Here is a 20,201-nt window from a genome sequence, read left to right on the forward strand (position 1 = left end):
TGTAATGGCTGTCCATAATCTGCACTCAAACTAAATCCAGACAGTGTGTTAGCAGGTGGCAGTATTTAGAGGTGGTGCCTTGTACACGGAAGGTCCTTGGTTTGTATCCTACTCCTGTTGCAGTGTCCTTGATCGAGGTACTTGTCAGAATTGATACAGAAAAAAAAATCCTGCTGTTAAATGGGTAAATCATTATAAACTTGCTTGTCTAAATAAATTGCCTTGGAAAAGGGTGTCATCTAAATAAAGAATAATAAAAAGTGTGTCATGTCTAAAATGAGGATTGAACACTGAAGTTCTGACTTCTCTCCTTTTCTATATACAAGGCCTTGACTTTATTATAGGAGACTCCCGTCCAGGTGTAAACTGTTTAATCCACTGTATTAGCAAAGCAAATACACAAATGTTCACTTGTGCCTTAGCAACTCAGTTCTATTAAAGCTGACAAAAGTGGGGGAAAAATTACCTTTTCAATACTTTGTAAATGTACTTTTATAAATATGTATAGACTTATGTCTTATTTGAATCAACCGAGCATAAAATATGAAGCCCCTTTACCACATTCCAGCACTGAATGATAGATGAAGATGTTGGAGAACATGTTGAGTCGTAATGTAGTCATTTTCACGTGGCCGTTATGGACAGAGGGACTTTTGCCTAAGACTATTACTTTGTATAGTTCCCAGTAGAGGGTGTTCTTTCCTTTGCAGATGTAAATGATACCAGGGAGCAGGTCACGCGCCAAAGTTTTGTTGCGTGCGCGTGTCCGCTCCTGGGTTTCGATGTAATGGGTAAGAGACGTGCGCGTGGCCGTGGAAACATCAGCCCGAACGCTGAAGTGGCAGCGAGGTGAGTAAATAAATAGAGTAACTAGGAAAAGAGGCCTCCTACACTTTTAATTCTCCTTTACAAGTCGTAGTTGGATTAAAAAAAAAAAAAAAGAAAGAAACTGAACAAGGAACTGAAATAGTCCGTGCCGCGTGCCCGGGCGAGTTGTTGAACTAACTAGCTCGGGCATAGCTGAACTTTTCAAAAGTAACATGAGTTACGACTAGGTTTCTTTATCATGTGTTCTCTCAGTGAATTTTTAATTTAGTTTTGCAAAGAGCGATTTATCAGTTAAACAAACGGAACTGAGCAGTTAGATCAGCCATGATGAAGACGAGAGATACTAGGCTGTTGTTGTACCTGCTCTGCAAGTTGTACTACAATGGACGATCGTTGTCTACGTTATTTAAATTTGAATTTTGACGGTGCTTCGTACAGTGAAGTGGAATCCTCGTGGACTCTGTGTGTGGGATGGAAGAAGGAGAGTTACAGTTATTGCATTTTTTTTTTTTGTCAGTATGTATCATCATGTCTCTAAAAGTAAGAAGGTGGAGTGCAATTCGTTTCGCCTCAGGTTTTTGTTTACTCGGCTGTTTATTTTAGCTTTATTTTACTGTACCATACATACTTTTTAACGATCGTTTCGCTCGTGCTGCTGTGTAGCTTACACAGTTCGTTTGTAACCAGGGCACGAGCTGCCCAAGGCGGCCACTGCGCAGCCGCGAACCGCCGCTTCCCTGAGTTCCCAGCGCAGTTCGCTGTCTGTCACAGTTCTACGCGGGCGCGGCTCTGCTGACACTGGTCGACACTGGTCGTTAGCTTTGGAAATGGCTGAGCAGTATTGCTGTCGTCATTATTATTATTGTTATTGACAACCGCGTCTCTGTATAAGAAACCCGGCTGATGAAAATGGAAAAAGTCAATATTGGCTTAGCTGACCAAGGAGCACTATCACTATTTGACTAATTTATACAGCTGCCAGCTGCTGGTGTTTTAACTATCAGTTCAGGAAGTGTGCTTCACTGAGAGGTGCTACAAGGAGTAGCAGGGCTCGAGCCAGCAGTCTTCGGGTTATAAAATGGTGTACTGAACACACTGCCTCGTGAAAGGCACAGATCTGGAACTGTCCTGTGAGCGAGCAGTTCAACGTCCACTAACTGCGCGCGCTCGCTCATACGGGGACTGTTTGGCTGTATTCAATACAGTATTGTTGTGCGCGACGTGCCCGCGCTTTTTAACGAGCGCTTCAGTAGGACGCGCGTGGCACGCGGACTGCGGCCAGAGAGCTGCATTGACATGATGATTGTGTGGCCTGTGGACAGTTGCTGACACTGAGGTTTACTCTCGCTAAATATTGTCACTCTGACATTCATGACAGATAGACAACACATAACAAGGTGCCATACTTATATACTAGTGGGGGCCCAAACATGATACTCTGCAGAGTGATCCACAAATGTTGGAGGGTTTAACACTGGGGGACTCGCTCCCTTATGGTTATGGTATGCCTGCGGATGTAAGTCAGACCTTGAATGTTTTCAGAAAGTTCCAAATTTCTCTGTTTAAATTAAGGGATCAAAATTTCAGTCTTATTTTTATTGTCCTTTAACTTGGCAAAATCTTTGTTCAAGACAACTTGGAGTTTAACAACTTTGCAGTGATTTATACGTTTACACAGCAGGTTATTCTTACCGTAACAGCTCGGAGAAGTACTTTGATCAAGAAAACTACAGGAGGATGAATTGGGAATCTTCAGATTATAAGGCAACAGCCCAGAGTGCTACATACTGTCCCCAGCAATGCTTGAGTATTTCTAATATTTCTGACAAGGTGTCAGTAGGTGGGTGTTATTTACAGTGATTTAAATTGTTTACTGTAAATTAAAATTCTACCTTAAAAGCTATACAGTTTCCTGTTTTTGATTTGATTTTTAGGTATGCAATATTTAAAAATAGTAAGCAGACATTTTGGCCTAGTAGTCCACACTGCTATGTGTCAATCTCTGCGGTATGTTCTGGAATTTTGGGGAAGTGGAGCAAGGCTTCCTCAAATTTTAAAGTAGCTTCTCTGCTTGTATCCTTATCCCAGTTTTGTGGTTCTGTATAGCAAACTGGTTTGCTGGCTGTGTGTCAGAGGCCTTCAGACAGATGTCTGTGTGTACAAACAAGTCAGTCATTTTAAACTTCTTCACAGTTTGATCTCTTGCAGTGTACCTAGTTATGCATATATTTAAATTTCCCCAAGAACTGCAAATTGGCTTTTTAAATATTTTTCTTTTAAAATTAATATTGAATGCAAAAGTCATTAAATTCCCTTGCACATCTAAGTAATTAATTTCCAGATTGTACATAACTTATACACAATGTACAATTAATTTACAAATCATAACTGCTGCTATAACAAAATGGCATGTGAACATCAAGCAGAGGTAGGTAGATAAAACACAGTTTGTTCTTTGTTGCATTAAAGGGGTATGTATGTTATGCAGTGAGGTGTGTGAGAATAGGGTGGCGCAGTGGGTTGGACCGGGTCCTACTCTCCGGTGGGTCTGGGGTTCGAGTCCTGCTTGGCGTGCCATCCTGGGTGTGTCCCCCTACCCCTCCGGCCTTACACCCTGTGTTGCCGGGTAGGCTCCGGTTCCCCGCGACCCCATATAGGACAAGCGGTTCAGAAAGTGTGTGTGTGTGTGAGAATCCTGTGCTGTGGTTTTTATTGCAGTGGTGTGTAAATAAAGTGGAAGTGATAGCTCAGTGGTACCAGCAAGTCAGCACATGTAATGGAAATAAATTTGTGAATTGGCACTGCTGTTTTTATTGTGTGATTAACCAGCTTGCAAAGGCATTTGCTTTGGTTCCATTTAACTGTGCAAAATAAACAATTTACTAAATAGTTAGAACAAGATGTTGGTGCATTTTCTGTATTTGTAATGAGTAGAATGAATATTAAATTGCTTCTGTTTGCCCCCAGCACTCTAAAAAAAATTTTACTTTTACATGGGAACTGCTAAACATCTAACAGTTGTAGAAAGGCCGAGTCTTACGTTGATGATATTAAATTACTCTCTTATTCACAGCAAAGACTGAACTGTCTATAAGGAATTTCTTGCAGTAAAGTTGCAAAATCAGCCTACATGAGCTCTTATAAACAATGTACAGGACTTCATGTTGAATGAGTGAACTTTAAATGAAGCAGCTGTAAATTGAAGTGATTTGACATAAGCACTGATGAGTCACTGTTAATGTCGTCCCCCCTGTTTCTGCATTTTAGACTGAGTCACTACTTATTGTTCATATTTGAAAAATGTTTAGCTGTAAAACGTCTGGCCAGATTCCATTTCTTCAACTCTGCTGAAATGTTCAAAGGTCTTGTAAGCTTGTACAAAAGACAATATGTTATGAGATACCCTACAGTTATTCCCATTGTTTGTAGTTGATTCTTCCTGGATAAAGTTAAATTTCTCAAAGGGAATCTGTCAGAGGAAATGTCCCCGTTCTAAAATTTGCATGGAAAATTGAACATTGAACCCTGTAAAATGAAAATGCACACAACTTTTTGTGAAATACTGGCAGTTTTTACAAGGAATTTAAAGATTTTTAGTTTGCTGTAGTGAACTAAGTCATGTTCAGATGTTTGCTATAAGTGTCATATAAGTATAGATGCTTTCGATAGAGTTGTCAGTGAAGCAAAGAATTAGTGTACCGCCCAACACCTTGTGCAGCTTTTGATACTGGGGGACAGCTGGTAGCATAGTGGTTAGAGCTACTGCCTTTAAACCCCAAAGGTTGCAGGTTTGATCCCCACCTCTGGCTGTAGTACCCTTTAGCAAGGTATTTACCCTAAATTGCTCCAGTAAAAAAAAAAAAAATAACCCAGCTGTACAGATGGGTAAATAATTGTAGGTAGACTACCACTGTAAGTCGCTTTGGAGAAAAGTGTCAGCTAAATGAATAAATGTAAATAAGTTGATTGTTTCTGTAACCTTGTTTAAATGTAATACGAGTTAGATGAGCCAAAGCCTTATGCTTTGTGAAAGCAGAGATAGGATGTCACTCTTAGTCCACTGTGACTGAACACCAGCACAACCATCTAAATTAATGATGCAAGCCCCACTTTTACAGACAGAGCCTGAGTCCCCATCTTCTCTCAAGAGCTCTGTTGCTGATGTCTTCCGCTCAGCTTCTGCTCTGCTTCAGCTCCCACAGTTCCATGCTGCGGTCCTGGATAGTTTTGCCCACTATCATTGGTCCTTTCTGTAGTTAATTTTGTTCTTATTAAAACAGATCTTTGTTTGGGGTGGGACTGCATAGTTTCCTGTGTGAGTGCTTTGTTGAGGTGGATGTTTTAGTTGCAAAATGTTCTGAATGCCCAGCCTGTGTTTCTTTCATAGCCTCCTCTCTCACACTGTCTCTTTGTGCCATGTGGGCAGGGGGGAGCATGTGGTCTGCCTGCTGCAACTGGTTTTGTCTGGAGAGCACAACAGTGGATGACGCTAGCAGTGCTCGGCCACAAGCCTACACCAACTCTGGGTACACCAGCTACCCTTCACCTGTAGCCCCCGATCACGTTTGCAAGGCTTGCCGGCTCCTTTTTGATTCCCAGAACAGGAAGGTGAGAGCACTGTTTGGTGTTTATAACTTAATTGCTCTTGAGAAGCAACCAGTGAGTCCAGATATTTTATTATTCCTGTACGCACATGAAGGCAGAAATATAGCCATAAAAAAATTTTGTTTTCAGTCCAACATAAGCTTTGCTTTTCTTGGTTGTTAGTAAACACACTTACATTCCTGAAACACATTCCTCTCCAGAATGTATCTTCTGCATTGTAAAAACCCTTTAGTTTCAGAGATCATTAACTCAGACTGGTGTTACAATATCCCTTCCTGCTTGTGTCTGGTGTGGTACACCTTCTTTGCTTTAAGTTTCTCATGATGATCTTCACACGTTCTTCAGCTTCTCTCTGTGAATTCTTTAACTCTAGGCTGGAAGATGGTGTAACACAAGTTGTTAAGTGTGTCACAGGGTTTCAGCTGATCAATTTTCTTTTAATAAATCCCATACTTTGTGTTCCAATGATCAACACAAAAATCAGCCAGCCTGCTTATTAGTGATTCACTTTCTTAGGCTTTGGAACAGTATGTGGTCTAGTGGTCAGAACTACTGCCTTACACTTGAAGGAGGCGGGTTCAGATTCCACTTGTTGCTGTAGTACCCTTGGGCAAAGTACTTAACACTGAATTGCTCAAGTAATAATTACCTTGCCCTATAAATGGGTAAATCGCTGTAAGTAGCTTCATGTTGTATGTCACGTTGCAGGAAAGCATCATCTAAATAAAGAAATTGTAAAGGATATTTCCTGGGCCTAACTAAACTGAGTTTGTTTTTTGCTTTGTGTTCCTGTGTCATTTGTGTTTCATGGTTTTTGTTAGAATCATGGCCTTGATTATGTGTAAACCACTACCTGAAATGTATGTAGATTATAATAGTATGTATGAGTATCACTATTAAAAGGACTTGTGTGAATGCATTAGTCCTTCTTGGGTGTAACTGACCATGACCCTATACTGCAGCATGTTTGCATGGACTGCAAGAAGAGCTTTTGCAGCCGTTGCTCAGTGCAGCTGGGGCAACGCCCACGTCTCTGCCTCACCTGCCAGCTGTTCTATGGTGCACTCCAGAACCGCATTGCCCTTATGAAGTTCAAGGTAAAGGATTTGCGAGACTACCTGCACCTCCATGGCATCTCCACCCAGATGTGCCGGGAAAAGGAGGAGCTTGTGGAACTGGTGTTGGGTCAGCAGACTCCCAGTAGCACCAACAGCACTGAACCCACCTTGGTGTCAGCCACAGCTCCACCATCCTCAGCAGCTCCAATGCCACCTGAACCACCCCCGCCCCCCACTGAGTCATCTGATCTCGAGCCATTAACTCAGGAAGACAACCAGGTAAAGGATGCATCTGAATGTTATCCACAATAGTGGTACCATAGTTAAATGACCCCCACAGAGTAACTGCTTTGCGTATGCATGTGTGTTGACCACGGGCACCTGGCATGGCAGGCATCCAGTGACTGCAGTCCCAGCTATCTGCTTCACACGTGGCTGTACACATTGCTTGCTAACTGAATGTGGCTATTGCACTTTACCCTAGAGTCCGTCTGAGCCTGTGGCCTCCGGTCAAGAGGGAACACCTGACTCTCAGACCGAAACAGAGGTCCAGGGGCCACAGGAGCTGCAGGTATAGCGTGGAGAGGTTGCCTCCCCCTCCTGTGACCCTGCTGTCATAGATATATTTCAGTGACAAGCAAGCAGCTTCTTTCAGTCTCTAACAAATTAGGTTGGAATCTAGTCATAAGAGCTTCTAAACATCACTATTTTGCTACTAGGGTGGCTAAAGATATTAAAATGAGCCCAAGAAATGTGTTATTGGGGTGAATTACTGGGAAAATTAGGAAAGGGAATCACTAAAGGGTTTTGCTATGTTGGAGAAATGTTAAAATTAAGTTAAAGTGAAGCTTGGTGACACGTGCCATGATATGTAGAAGCAGTCCAGCAATGTATTTTTCAGGTGCCAAGACCTAATGACTTCACACATCTATATACAGTAAAAGCTACAGGTTGTCTTTGACATACAACATATGCAACTCGCAACAATCTGAACATGACAGCTGCCCCCCCCCTTTTTGTAAATAAACATTTGTTCATAGCAGCTGCCTTATGCAGTTGATGTTAATGTTGTGATAAGAACTTTTGCCTTTGGTTCCAAAGGAATCTACTGTAGTACACTCTGGCAAAGTAATTGCCCTAAATTGCTCCAGTAAAATTACCCAACTTTATAAATGGGTAAATAATTGTAGGTAGCTTAACATTATAAGTTGCTTTGGAGAAAATTGTCAGCTTTTTATTTTTTTGGGTCTTATTGCAGTGTTTGGGTGTGTAGTAACGTTGCATTTTGTTTACAAAACCTTACTTCTGTGATTTTACTTTTTATTTAAAGTGCCTATCAAGCAAAAAGTGAGTTGTGGTGCTGAAAAGCAAAACAGATTTAAAAGTGAAAATAGTGCAGCATGAAAATAGAAGTGATACTATGCGCTATTTTCATTTTAAATATAAATAATCGTAACTTCAATATTAGTATTTTTACGTGAAGAATTTGTAAAATTAGTGGGGAAAAAATATAGCAAAGCCCCATTAAACAGTGTAAAATTCATCCATGTTAATTGTTTATAGTATATACAGTGGTGCTTGAAAGTTTGTGTACCCTTTAGAATTTTCCTTATTTCTGCATAAATATGACCTAAAACGGGGGGGCGCGGTGGCGCAATGGCGCAATGGGTTGGACCGGGTCCTGCTCTCCGGTGGGTCTGAGGTTCAAGTCCCGCTTGGGGTGCCTTGTGACAGACTGGCGTCCTGTCCTGGGTGTGTCCCCTCCCCCTCCAGCTTTACACCCTGTGTTGCCAGGTTAGGCTCTGGCTCCCCGCGACCCTGTATGGGACAAGCAGTTCAGAAATGTGTATGACCTAAAACATGATCAGAGTTTCATACAGTCCTAAACTTATACAGAGAACCCATAAAGATATAATTTTTTGTCTTAACTCACAAATGAGACAAAACATTATACCTTCATTTATTTGAGGAAAATGATCCAATGTTACTTTTGCCACACACAGATATGTATGTGAACCTTTGCTTTCAATAACTGGCATGACTCCCTTGTGCAGCAGTAACTACAACTAAATGTTTCAAGGAACTGTTGATCAGTCCTGCACATTGGCTTGGAGGAATTTAAGTCTATTCCTCCTCACAGAACAGCTTCAAAAGTCAGGAATATTGGTGGGGTTCCTCACATGAAGTGCCCACTTCAGGTCCTTCCACAACATTTTTATAGGATTAAGACTCGGTCACTCCAAAAAATTAATTTTTTTTCTCCTTCAACCATTCTTTGGTAGAATGGCTTGTGTGTTTAGGGTCATTGTCTTGCTGCATGACCCACTTTCTCTTGAGTTTCAGTCCACAGACAAAAAATTTCCAGAAATTTTCCTGTAGAACTTGCTTGTCCAATTTAAAATTCATCGTTCCATCAATGATGGCAAGCTGTCCTCGTCCAGAGGCAGCAGGACCAGCAGCCCAAACCATGATAGTGCCACCACAAGTTGTACTGAAATGCAGTGTTTGCCTTTCGCCAAATGTAATGTTTCTCATTCATGCCATTTATGTCTCATCTGTCCACAGAACATTCTTCCAATAGCCTTCTGGCTTATCCATATGGTCTTTAGCAAATTGTAAACGGGCAGTAATATTCTTTTTGGAGGGTAGTTGGCTTTCTCCTTGCAACCCTGCCATGCACACCATTGTTGTTCAGTGTTGGTCAACTCATGAACACTGACATTAGTCAATGCAAGAGAGGTCTTTAGTTCCTTAGACATTACCCTGGGTTTCTTTGTGACCTCCCACACTATTACATGCCTTGCTCTTGGTGTGATCTTTGTTGGTCAACCACCTCTGAGGAGGGTAACGATAGTGTTGAATTTCCTCCATTTATACAGTCTGCCTGACAGTGGACTGGTAGAGTCCAGATTCTTTACAAATAGAGTGGTAACCTTTTCCAGCCTGGTGAGCATCAACAACTCTTTTTCTGAGGTCTTCAGAAATCTCATTTGTTTGAGCTATGACACACTTCCACAAACCTGTGTTGTGAAAATCAGACTTTGATAGTGAAGCCCCAGCTTTCTGTTCTTTAAATAAGGCAGGGCCTTCCCCACTCACACGTCACTGGCATCCTATTGACTGAAACCCGAAACTCTTTGCCCCTTTAAAGGAACTGATAATCCTAGAGATTCACATACTTTGGAAAGACACATATGTAACACTGGATCATTTTCCTCAAGAAATAAATGAACAAGTACAATGCTTTTGTTTAATTGAGTTCTCTTTATGTAGTTTTTGGACTTGCATTAAGATCTGATAATTTTTTAGGTAATATTTATGCAGAAACAGAAAATTCTAAAGGGTTTAGACTTTCAAGCACCACTGTACTTACTGTTCATATAATAATGTAAAGGGATTTTCAACTAATGATGAAGCTGACTTACGACAGGGATGTCGGAACAAAACTTAAGTCAAGGACCACCTCTATATATGTTACTTCATTTAGCAGATGTTTTTCTCCAAAGCAACTTCCAATGAACACTATGTACTGTTATTAGCCCACACCTTACTCACTTAAGGTGACTTACAATACTAGATACTCTACTCACAATGAGTCACTGCATCCATACATTACTGAAACACACTCTCTTTTACTCACACACTATGGGTAACTTAGTTACCAATCCACCTGAACACCATGTCTTTGGACTGGGAGGAAACCCACAGAGAGAACGCACAAACTCCACACACTGAGCAGGGATCTTCTTGCGTCGCCCAGGTGCTGTGAGACAGCAGCACTACTTGCTGTCCCACTGTGCTGCCGTGTATAGGCAGCACATGTGTGAATCCTTACTTAGATTTATAAAGAAACTGGTCTCCACTTCTCTGGGCATCATTCCACACGTCATACCAAATAATGTAAACTGCAGCTGGGTGGCTGGTAAATACTTCTTAGAACAATGTCCCATCCTTATTTCAGCTGAATCCTCTTCCATGTAACTGGTGTGTTGATTGTGTTGTGGGTATGCTAGAGGTGAAAAGGGGCTTGCTTGTCTGTTATGACAATGATATTGTTTGCAAGAACACTTAAGATATATGCTATGAAAGGTGACCCTGGTGTGTAGTATTTTAATATAATGACAGCCAGGGTAGTTTCTGAGTTGCACAAAACTATACTATAGTACCAACCAATGTCAACAACCACTTGTCCCAAGCGGGGTCACAGCGAGCTGGAGCCTATCTCAAACACAGGGTGCAAGGCCAAAGGGAGAGGGGAAAACACCCTGGATGGGACGCCAGTCCATCGCAAGGCACCCCAAGCAGGACTCAAACTCCGGACCCGCTGCACAACCACACCAACTATAGTGTAGTAGTTAAAATTGCATTCTGAAACTGTAGGCTGCATAAATGTTAATACCTATGTACTTGAGGATGTGGTTGCTGTACTTCCTTATGATCTGTGATGTTTATTTCCTGTCTGTAAAGTGCTCTGAAATATTCCTGTCTCACAATATCCAGTGTCTTCCAACACTAGTTGGACCCAAGGAATAGATGCTTGTCTGTTCACTTGAAGTCTATTATTCTGCTGTCATTCTCTTGCAACAGGGGCCTGTTATTATCTCCTGTGATACTAGAAAGGTGGTGTCGTCTGACTATGCCTCATCTGCACGGTGTCACGGCTCCATAGCTTACCTGGGGGGCTGCGACTTTATTCAGCAGAATTTGATTACCACATCAACATGTACCAATTGCTTACTGCATTCTTTTTGTTTTCCTCATACAGGCTCATTGCAGCCAAGGCAAATTATGATTTGGAAACTAGAAAGTGCTTTAATACAAAGGGCTTGAAATCAAGGTTCTTCGAGGTTTATATATTGATGAAGAATCAGTTGTACTTAGGATGTAGTATTTTGTAATGTAAATTTTTGCATGGTTAGGCTATTTTACTGTGTGCTGTCTGTGGCTAGTTTCCTAATCAGTCCTTACCGTCAGTCCTCAGACTCTGAGGAGACCATCACCCTTGGTCGCAGAGCTTCACTGTCAGACCTGAGTCAGGTGGAAGACATTGAGGCCCTCAGCGTTCGGCAGCTAAAAGAGATCCTGGCCCGCAATTTTGTGGACTACAAGGGCTGCTGTGAGAAGTGGGAGCTCATGGAGAGGGTCACTCGCCTCTTCAAGGAGCAGAAGGACCTCCAAGACCTGGGTGAGCATACAGGTTGAGTGCCACATCCAACCAAGTCTTTATGTTCCTTGTTTGCCAGCTGTCTGTAATTGCCTGTAAATATGTAACTTTTTGTGATTTTTCTTTTCAGTTTTAAGTGCTGAAGATGCTGCAGGTGAGATATCTCAGATATAGTAGGGATTATACTGGTAGCCATCACACAGGTTCTGCAGGGTACTCCGTCATCGACCTTTGCCTTCAATGTAATCTCCCTTCTCATTCACCTCTTCTAAGCAGAGTCCGGTGGTGCTCCTTCCCGGGAGGAAAACTTGTGCAAGATCTGCATGGACTCACCCATCGACTGTGTGCTGTTGGAATGTGGTCACATGGTCACCTGTACCAAGTGCGGCAAGCGCATGAGCGAGTGCCCCATCTGCAGGCAGTATGTGGTGCGTGCTGTACATGTCTTCAGGTCCTAAAAAACCAAACTGCAAACAAACACCTCGGATCTGCCCTTTGGGCAAGGACTGCTATACCCCAAGCTTCTGGGTTGTATTGGGGTGCTGTGGAGAGTCTGACTCCATCTTCAGGGTTTTCCTTCAATTTTAATCCAGGTGAATTATCATTCTGAGGAAATTGTCTCCTGTACCGGACTTCCTTTTCCCTTTGCAGCAGTGAAGTAGTCAGGCTGGGGCTGCGATTTTGCACTGATTGACCATTGTTCTGAGATGGATGTGATCAGTGGCTGCTTGGGGCATTGTTTCAATGTCATCTTGTGTCTGACATGGAAAATTGAGACCACAAGTAAAGTGAGCAGCAGTATGACATGAATGCACAGCGAGGGTTGGCAGAGGTCACGTGTGATCATTTTGCCACTTTCACTTCTAAAATCAGGAAGCAGTGTATGTCTGCTGCATTCAGTGGTTTGTTATAGAGCTGAAGGGCAACTGGAGGGGGAGGGGGGTGATTTTTCAGGTAGACTAAAGGTCATAGAACTTGACTTGAGCCAACATTCCCCTTGAAAGCCAGTACCCTTTTGGACAGAAGTGCCTGCTTCATAGCGGAAAGAACCGCACAAAAAAATGTTGGAAGTACCAAAGACAGCTGCACATCGTAGTTAACATTCTGTTGCTCATTTCCAAGCCCAGTGCACTCTGCTCATGGCCTGTTTCTGTTACTCCTGCTTTAAGGAGACAACCTGTGTGGCTTTGGCTATATTAACAGGCTTAATTTTTTATGGCCTTTGCTATATAAAGACTTGAGTTATGTGGGTGTAATGTGCACACCCTGGGTGTGTCTCTACCGTGGTAGCAGCAATTTTCTAAATCCCAGACTGGACACAGGATTTTTGTAATTAATGATACGTGTCATAATGAATGTATAAAAATACTGTAGTAGAAAAGTCATGGGCTGACAAACAATACAATGTAACGAGTGCAAAACGTGAAATTTTGGGTTGTTTACCAGCATTTTCTGGCAAACTCTACCAAGTCACTTTACTGCAGATTTCATGTTTTGACTTTTCAACTTTTTATTTACTTTTCAAATATAAGAACTCCTGTTTTCCCATAGTCTTACCTAGATTGATGTCATAATTTTGTTTACCTCTGTGTATTTATTGAATTATTAATTTAAGAAAGGGCTTTGACTCCAAGTTCTAACTTTTTAAAAAATTTTGATGTAGTGTTCATTCTGTCACCTTTATGCTTGTATATGTTAATGTTTTTACCAGGGAAGTAAGTATCTCAATAAATTATCTCTTATAAAATATGATTTAGCAGGATTTTTGCCATTATTGCCTTCTGAGCAAGTGCCCTGAAGAGTTATTATAAAATTGACTTATGGATATTATAATGTTGACCAATGGGTAATAGAAGAGTTGGTCTCTGAATAAATGTGACTGTTTTGTTTAAAGTGTGTGCTGGTATAAGTTGAATGGTTTCTTTAAATAAAATCTGAAAAAAGGCATTTGGTTTTCGGTATCATCTGAGTGAATATTTTGTGATATTCAGCCTAAGTGTTTCCATCTTTGACAATAACAAAATCGTTTTTGATAGTTGCTGTAAGAAATTTGTAGTTGTCTGATGTACACATATGGGAGGCGCGGTGGCGCAATGTGTGTGTGTGTGTGTGTGTGTGTGTGTGTGTGTGTGTGTGTGTGTGTGTGTGTGTGTGTGTGATCTACACATTAGAAAAAAGGATTAAATTTATTAATGAGAGAGAGAAAATATTTTAATGTGAAATTCCCAGCTCTTGAAAAGGTACATAGATTGATGGTTTTGCTGTTGTCCACAAATAGCAGTATTCCTAACATACAGTATATTTTCATATGATTTCATAAGCCTGAATACACAGGATTATTTTTAATTTACCCTAGCAGGTTTTTTTTAGTATCCATTTTCTTGCAACAACTTGAAATACAGATACAGCTTAATAGTTTGCAAGGTACTTTTATTTTCTTTTGTATACATGATGAACAGAACTAGTTTATCTAGTTTGTAGGTGGAGCACTGACAGTAAGAAGTGAAATTCCTTAAAGGTCCTGCACTGTGGTCATTCATTTTCTTTGAAGTTACAGAAAGCATAATAAAAATGATTTCATCCACCCACTCCAAAGAAAGATGTTTAAGAATTCAGAAATTGTTTTTGGTACACTTCCTCAAAAAGGTTTTTTCCTCATACTTCCTCAAAGTTTCTTAAATGTGGATGTTTTCCTGTGGTCTATTCCCTTGCAACGACTATACTGTTCAGTCAAGTGCAGGGTCAGTACCCATTCAGTTTGTGGAGTTTGCATGTTCCTCCTGAATATAAAAAATGCATTTCATATAAGGTCCATATTTTATAAGGATTCCATTTTTTTCCCTTAAAATTGTACGTCTGACTAGTACGTGCATAGATTGCCCTGTAAACTACTGCAGTCTTGGGTTACGTTAAAGCGGTTAACAGCTGTCTTTCCTACAAATGTTGTCTGTGGTGTGTGGCCAGTAGTTGATCTAAGCAGCTATATCTTTGTCTTCCTGTTTTAAGTCAGTTTGCAAACAGAGGCCAAACCAGTTTCTCTTTACAAGTGGAATGAACTGGGAGAAGCTAGTTTTTATTTATAATAAAAAAAAAAAAAAAAAAAAAAAAAAAAAAAAATCCTGGAGGAAGGACTTTTAGTTTGAAAGAAAAGAATCAAACATTTAACTGCTGTTAGGTTTCACTTATTAAAATGTATACAACTGGTGTTTTGTAGCTGTCCATAAGGAGGGATTGTTTTTTTTAATGTAAACAATTTACTTTCAGAACCATTAGCTAAAATGGTTAATATGATATTGATATAAACCTTTTTATGCCCTAAAATCCTGACAAGTACTGAATCTCCAAAAGAAGTGATTATTAGTCTATGTGAAGATAATATGTACTTGGCTGTAAAATGTTTTTCTATGTGTCATATACAGTGCTGCTTGAAAGTATGTGAACACTACAGGGATGTTGTTATTGTATAAAATAGTTTTTAAAATTAAATCTTAAACTTATGAATAAATTGATTTGCACACCTGATTCTACTCACCTACTTGGTTTAACCAGTGCTGCATAGGTTTCATTTATTTTTTCACCTGCATTATTTACTTTTTTTCTTTACACATGCCTGTTATGTCAGATGGGAAAGACTGCTTCTGATTAAATAATGATTTCATGGTAAACCTAAGGGACACAAGGGGTTTGCATATTTTCAAGCAGCACTGTATAAGCCATCACATGGAGTAACTTGTAATGTGTGAGTAAGTTCATGCCATACTTATGGAAACGTGGTTATTTTTCCACCTGTGGCTGTGGCAAGGTGAGGGGCTGCTTGTTGGCACCCCTCTCATGCCAGCACACATCGAACAGTGGGTACACCTTTCCTTGCAGCTCCATCTGGAACTTGTAGAGGAAGCCCAGCTCATGGAGGTTGTCTGCATTGTAGAAGGTCAGTTCCCCCTTCTCATAGTCAAGGAAGATGCCGATTCTGGCTGGCCGGGTGGACAGCGGCAGGGCCATCCGTGGCGTTGCGAAAGCCTCGTATATGCGGCCCTCCTTGAGCCCAATGAGCCACGCGCCACTCTCGGGGCTCTTAGGCAGCTTACCCTTCCGGCAGATGGTGCCCTTGATGAGGCCTAGCCGCCACTTTGGCTTGGAACCCACGCCAACCTCCCAGTAGTGTTTGCCTGAGGAGAACCCACGGGTGGCCAGCACGCAATAGCTGTAGCTGAAGCGCTCGGCATTGTTAGGCAGCTGGTTTGCCAAGGCTCCGCACTCCACGGCAGTATCACCATGACTGAGCTGCAGCATGGGATGTGCCGTCAGTGGATCTAGCTTCAGACTCTCTGGAGCTAACAAGAAACACACAGTCTCAGACTCAACCTTTGAAACTAATTTCCCAATTTCTGTGCATATTGTAGGTGTGTCAGTGTAGGGTGGAGTGCACAGTTTGGTCATTCTCCTCTCTGGGTTCACATCCACTGGGAAAATGAATCCCAGTAGGTTTTTCTGACTGGTTTCTTAAGAATTAATACAGCTATTTTTTGTGAGGTGCAGGGTGTGACAGGATCGCAGTGGTTCATTACCGGGGAGCACCCGGCGGTGCAATCTCTTCCACACAGTGATCTTGATGTCGTTGTGGTTGAAGCCTGGTTTGAAGGTGATGGAGCTGTACGTCTTTTCCTCCCTCTGTTGTTTCTGCTGGCATTCTCTGAACCTGAACCGCCACGGTAGACATACCAAGATTTGTGGGGCCGAGTTTGTTACGGTGGACAAAACCACTAATTGCCACGAAGACCTGTGCTAAGAGTAAAAAATTTTCCCATTTTGTGATATTTCTTTTTAGGTATATTTATGTTAGTTGAGTAATTCTAAAATCTAATTCTGTCAATAAATCTGTTTGCTAAGACCACAGGTCATGTTTCAATATTTATTGCGTTAACTACATTAACTTTTAGATTAGTTACCTGGGAGCAATGGATCCATATTTCTGAAGGAGAAACACATAAAGAGATAACAGTCACTGACATTACCTGTTTTTAATGTTTGTGCAATGGAAAATACTTTCACTACAGCTGAACCAAGCAACCAAGCCAGCCATTCTGTCAAATATTTACTCAGAATAGTGATTCAGCTGAAACTCTTGGTATCAGCAACACAGTCACATGGCCCCCTACGAACCGTGATGAAGCCCAGGTGACTCTCGTTGCTCAGGCTCTCGAGCGTTCCCTCTGCCTCCTGGAACCTAGTCAGCACCTGAGTCATGTCGTCCACCTGGCTCTGGATGGAGGAGATCAGACTGGCAGCTGTGTTCTCCACCATCTGCATGAAGCTGGCCTCCTCGAGCTCTATGTAGCGCCGAAGCTCCCCAAACTCTTTGCGAATCACCCATTTCAAGACGTCCGACTCATTCTGTTGTCAAAACAATAGGTCTTGACGCAGGTCGGTAATGGTGGTGCTCTTAAAAACGTTACAACTCAGGTGTTAGCATAGACCATCAGGGAACATCTCCTCATTAGCTGCATCACATCAATGAGGTCTATCTTCCTTTAAAGAAAGAAAGTGAAGCTTCCCAGCGGTAAAAATGAGTAAATAGCTGTAAACTGCTTCGGAGTTTCCACTAAATTAATAAATGTAAATGTACCGAGACCACTGGGATTTAGGCACAGCACCCTAATCCAGCATAGCTCCATACACTCTGGTCTAGCCCAATACACTCAGTATGACTAACGGCAAGACTCACAGTGATACGAGATTTATTGTAGGCCATTTTGCAGATCTGCTCCTCGAGCTTCCTCCTCTGCACCTGCAGATCTGTCATCAGGCAGGAAATGTCCTCCTGTGGAAGCACAAGAGCAAGGCGAACACCTTCTGCATATCAGCCGTGGAGTCTTTCAGATCCCTGAAATTCATTAACTGAAGCTGAGAGAGCATCAAGTTGAGATTTCAAACGGTTGAGAGAATATCTGTTCACTTATTCTTTGAGCATTTCCATTGTGGAAAGTTCAAGGTTATATCTTGAGGTAATCTAACAGGTGGGTGGTGCTCTGTGTTTGTTCTACAAATGTCTCAGCAGGTGAATGGTTTAAAAATAACATTCTCTTCGCCTTTATCAGCAGAAAGTCAATATTTTGCACATAATTACCCCAGTATTCCTTTGGAGAAGCGTATATCTGTGTTACTGTTGCAAAACATTGTTAGCTTTGCTTTACACCAGAATGTATGAAGAAATAAACTGGACTACACTTTGGCTGAAACAATTTGTTAATTTGTAGTAGCAGTGGTGAGAAGCTGGCTACCTTCATGCGGCTGTAGACGCTGCTGACGGGGGTGATCCTGTGGCCACGGTGGGTGCCGATGCTGCCGCACATCCCACAGATTACCGTCCGGTCATCTTCACAGTACAGGCTGAGAGGGTTGCGGTGCTCAGTGCACGCCTCCTGCTCCCCCTCTGCTGATTCCCCAAGGCCACTCATTTCGTGCAGGTGGTCTACAATGCGGGCCAGGCTGACATTGGGTGGCGGGTTGTCGCCGTCCACATCGCTCCGGCATATAGGACACTGCAGCTGCCCGAGCAGGTCCATGGTCATGGAGCGTACGCAACACTTGCAGTATGAGTGTCCACACTGCAGAATGAGCGGTTCAGCAAAAAGCTCCAGGCACACCGGGCAACGCAGCTGATCCTCCAGAAACTCCAGGCTGGGTCTCCGAGCCATTGCTCCTCCACAGAACAGTTGGAAGTGTCACGGGTCTTCCAATCCTGCTTGCCAGGCTATACAAGCAGTCAGACCAGCCTTTTCTTACAGCTCTGTGTCAGTCAGCACTTGTGTGTGAATTTGTGTGTCGGTGATCTCTCAAGCTCCTGACCACTGCCTCTGCGGGTTCTGCTAGTGGTCGACCACAATACACCAACTCAGGTCACCTTCAAGGAAAGCCCTTATCAAAAACCACCCCTTCTGGGCAACAGGGCCACTTTTCAGCACCTTGTAATCTTTTGCAAACATGGCTTCTTGATGAAGCAGGCTGGCACATGTCGCTTCAGTCCACAGCCTGACAAAGTGTGTGTGTGTGTGTGTGTGTGTGTGTGTGTGTGTGTGTGTGTGTGTAAGACCACTGAGACAAGATGTAGTACCAACATTGCATGGCAGATCTGGCCAGATGAGTTACACACACAGTGGTCTTCTTTTCCCAACTTAATTTATAACTCCGTGTCATCTGTATCATGTGTTGCTCATAATGCCTTACACACTATTTATTATTGGTTGTTTATTTAGATGCAGAAGTAATGAAGTATAGTAATATTTCCTATGCTGATGCATAAAAGATCACAATAATTACACTCAAAGACATAATTTCACCTGTCACCTCTTTAGCCAGTAAGTACTCAGAAGGCTGAAGAAATGAGACCACAGCTACGACGGGTTTTCACTGTTCCTGTCATCCGTCTGGTGTAACAGTTTGCCGCCTCTGAACTTCCCGCCATTATTGCCGCTGAGTGACACTGTCGCGCGCTTGCGGATCCTGCCACAAGATGGCGGCGTTTGAACAAAATGGAGTTTCTCAAATACTGTACTGTATATATAGCTGGTACAGTACACAGCGAAACGAAGCAACGTTCCTCCAGGACCATGGCGCTACATAAAACAACACAAAGCTACCTGCACAGGACTACATAAAGTACACGTGTGCAAGACGTGTGCAAACGGCACAAGACAGTACAGTAGTTACTAAACAAGAAACAATAAACACAGTAAAAAAAAAAAAAACAGAAGATATTACAATAGAATAATAAATACTATATGTATAAATATACTAATTAGCAGCAAAAATATAGTTGGTCAGTAGGTCTACAGTATCATGGAATAGTGTTCAGCTGAGTGTGTGTGTGTGTGTGTGTGTGTGTGTGGGTTAGTGTCAGTCCAGTCCCTGGGTGTTGAGGAGTCTAATGCTTGAGGGAAGAAACTCTTAGTCTGGTCGTGAGGGTGACGAGTTTGTGCGAGAGGTGCGTTGGGTCATCTGCAATGCTGGTGGCTTTGCGGATGCAGCGTGTGATGTAAATGTCTGTGATGGGGGAAGAGAGACCCCGATGATCTTCTCAGCCGTCCTCACCGTCCACTGCAGCATCTTGCATTTCGAAAGGGTGCAATTTCCAAACCAGGCAGCGGTGCAGCTGCTCAGGATGCTCTCGATAGTCCCATTGTAGAATATGGTGAGGATGGGGGGGGGGAGATGGGCTTACGAATTATTAGTGTTTCTTAAAGTGTAGTAAGCAGGCGAAAGAAAATGTGTTTAAAACTTTTTAAAAAAGAGAGGGAAAATGTTCAACAACCCCCATCGCTGGTATAAAGTAAAATTGATTAAATATCCCCAAAGTACAGTGATGTAATGGCCATAGTTTCTGTCAGTGACCACTCTTATAACCTAATTTTATTGATCCAGAGATGAAGTTAATACACACACACACACCTTGTCTGAACCACTTGTCCCATAATGGGTCACAGGGAGCTGGAGCCTAACCCAGCAACACAGGGCATAAGGCTGGAGGGGGAGGGGATACACCCAGG

The 20,201-nt window shown here is 42.2% G+C and overlaps 2 protein-coding genes across 3 annotated transcripts; one reads left to right on the forward strand and one right to left on the reverse strand.

Annotated features, from left to right (window-relative positions):
* The first annotated feature begins 763 nt into the window (after positions 1 to 763).
* Positions 764 to 13,596, forward strand: rffl (ring finger and FYVE-like domain containing E3 ubiquitin protein ligase). Of its 2 annotated transcripts, XM_018732654.1 has the most exons (7): positions 764 to 849; positions 5,255 to 5,436; positions 6,396 to 6,770; positions 6,976 to 7,062; positions 11,466 to 11,676; positions 11,786 to 11,809; positions 11,932 to 13,596. In XM_018732654.1, exons 2-7 carry the CDS (start codon positions 5,263 to 5,265, stop codon positions 12,111 to 12,113), a joined length of 1,053 nt encoding a protein of 350 aa, XP_018588170.1. In that variant the 5' UTR covers positions 764 to 849; positions 5,255 to 5,262; the 3' UTR covers positions 12,114 to 13,596. The 2 variants fall into 2 exon arrangements, with proteins under 2 accessions (XP_018588170.1, XP_018588171.1); XM_018732655.1 differs by lacking the exon at positions 6,976 to 7,062.
* Positions 13,597 to 15,429: 1,833 nt separating this feature from the next.
* LOC108922397 (E3 ubiquitin-protein ligase TRIM50-like) lies at positions 15,430 to 18,353 on the reverse strand. The gene is made up of 6 exons (XM_018732504.1): positions 17,937 to 18,353; positions 17,381 to 17,476; positions 16,819 to 17,049; positions 16,605 to 16,627; positions 16,224 to 16,354; positions 15,430 to 15,989 (listed from the first exon to the last, which is right to left on the reverse strand). Exons 1-6 carry the CDS (start codon positions 18,351 to 18,353, stop codon positions 15,430 to 15,432), a joined length of 1,458 nt encoding a protein of 485 aa, XP_018588020.1.
* Positions 18,354 to 20,201: the final 1,848 nt, after the last annotated feature.

Source organism: Scleropages formosus, chromosome 10 (genome assembly GCF_900964775.1).
Source record: "Scleropages formosus chromosome 10, fSclFor1.1, whole genome shotgun sequence".
Lineage (NCBI taxonomy): Eukaryota > Metazoa > Chordata > Actinopteri > Osteoglossiformes > Osteoglossidae > Scleropages > Scleropages formosus.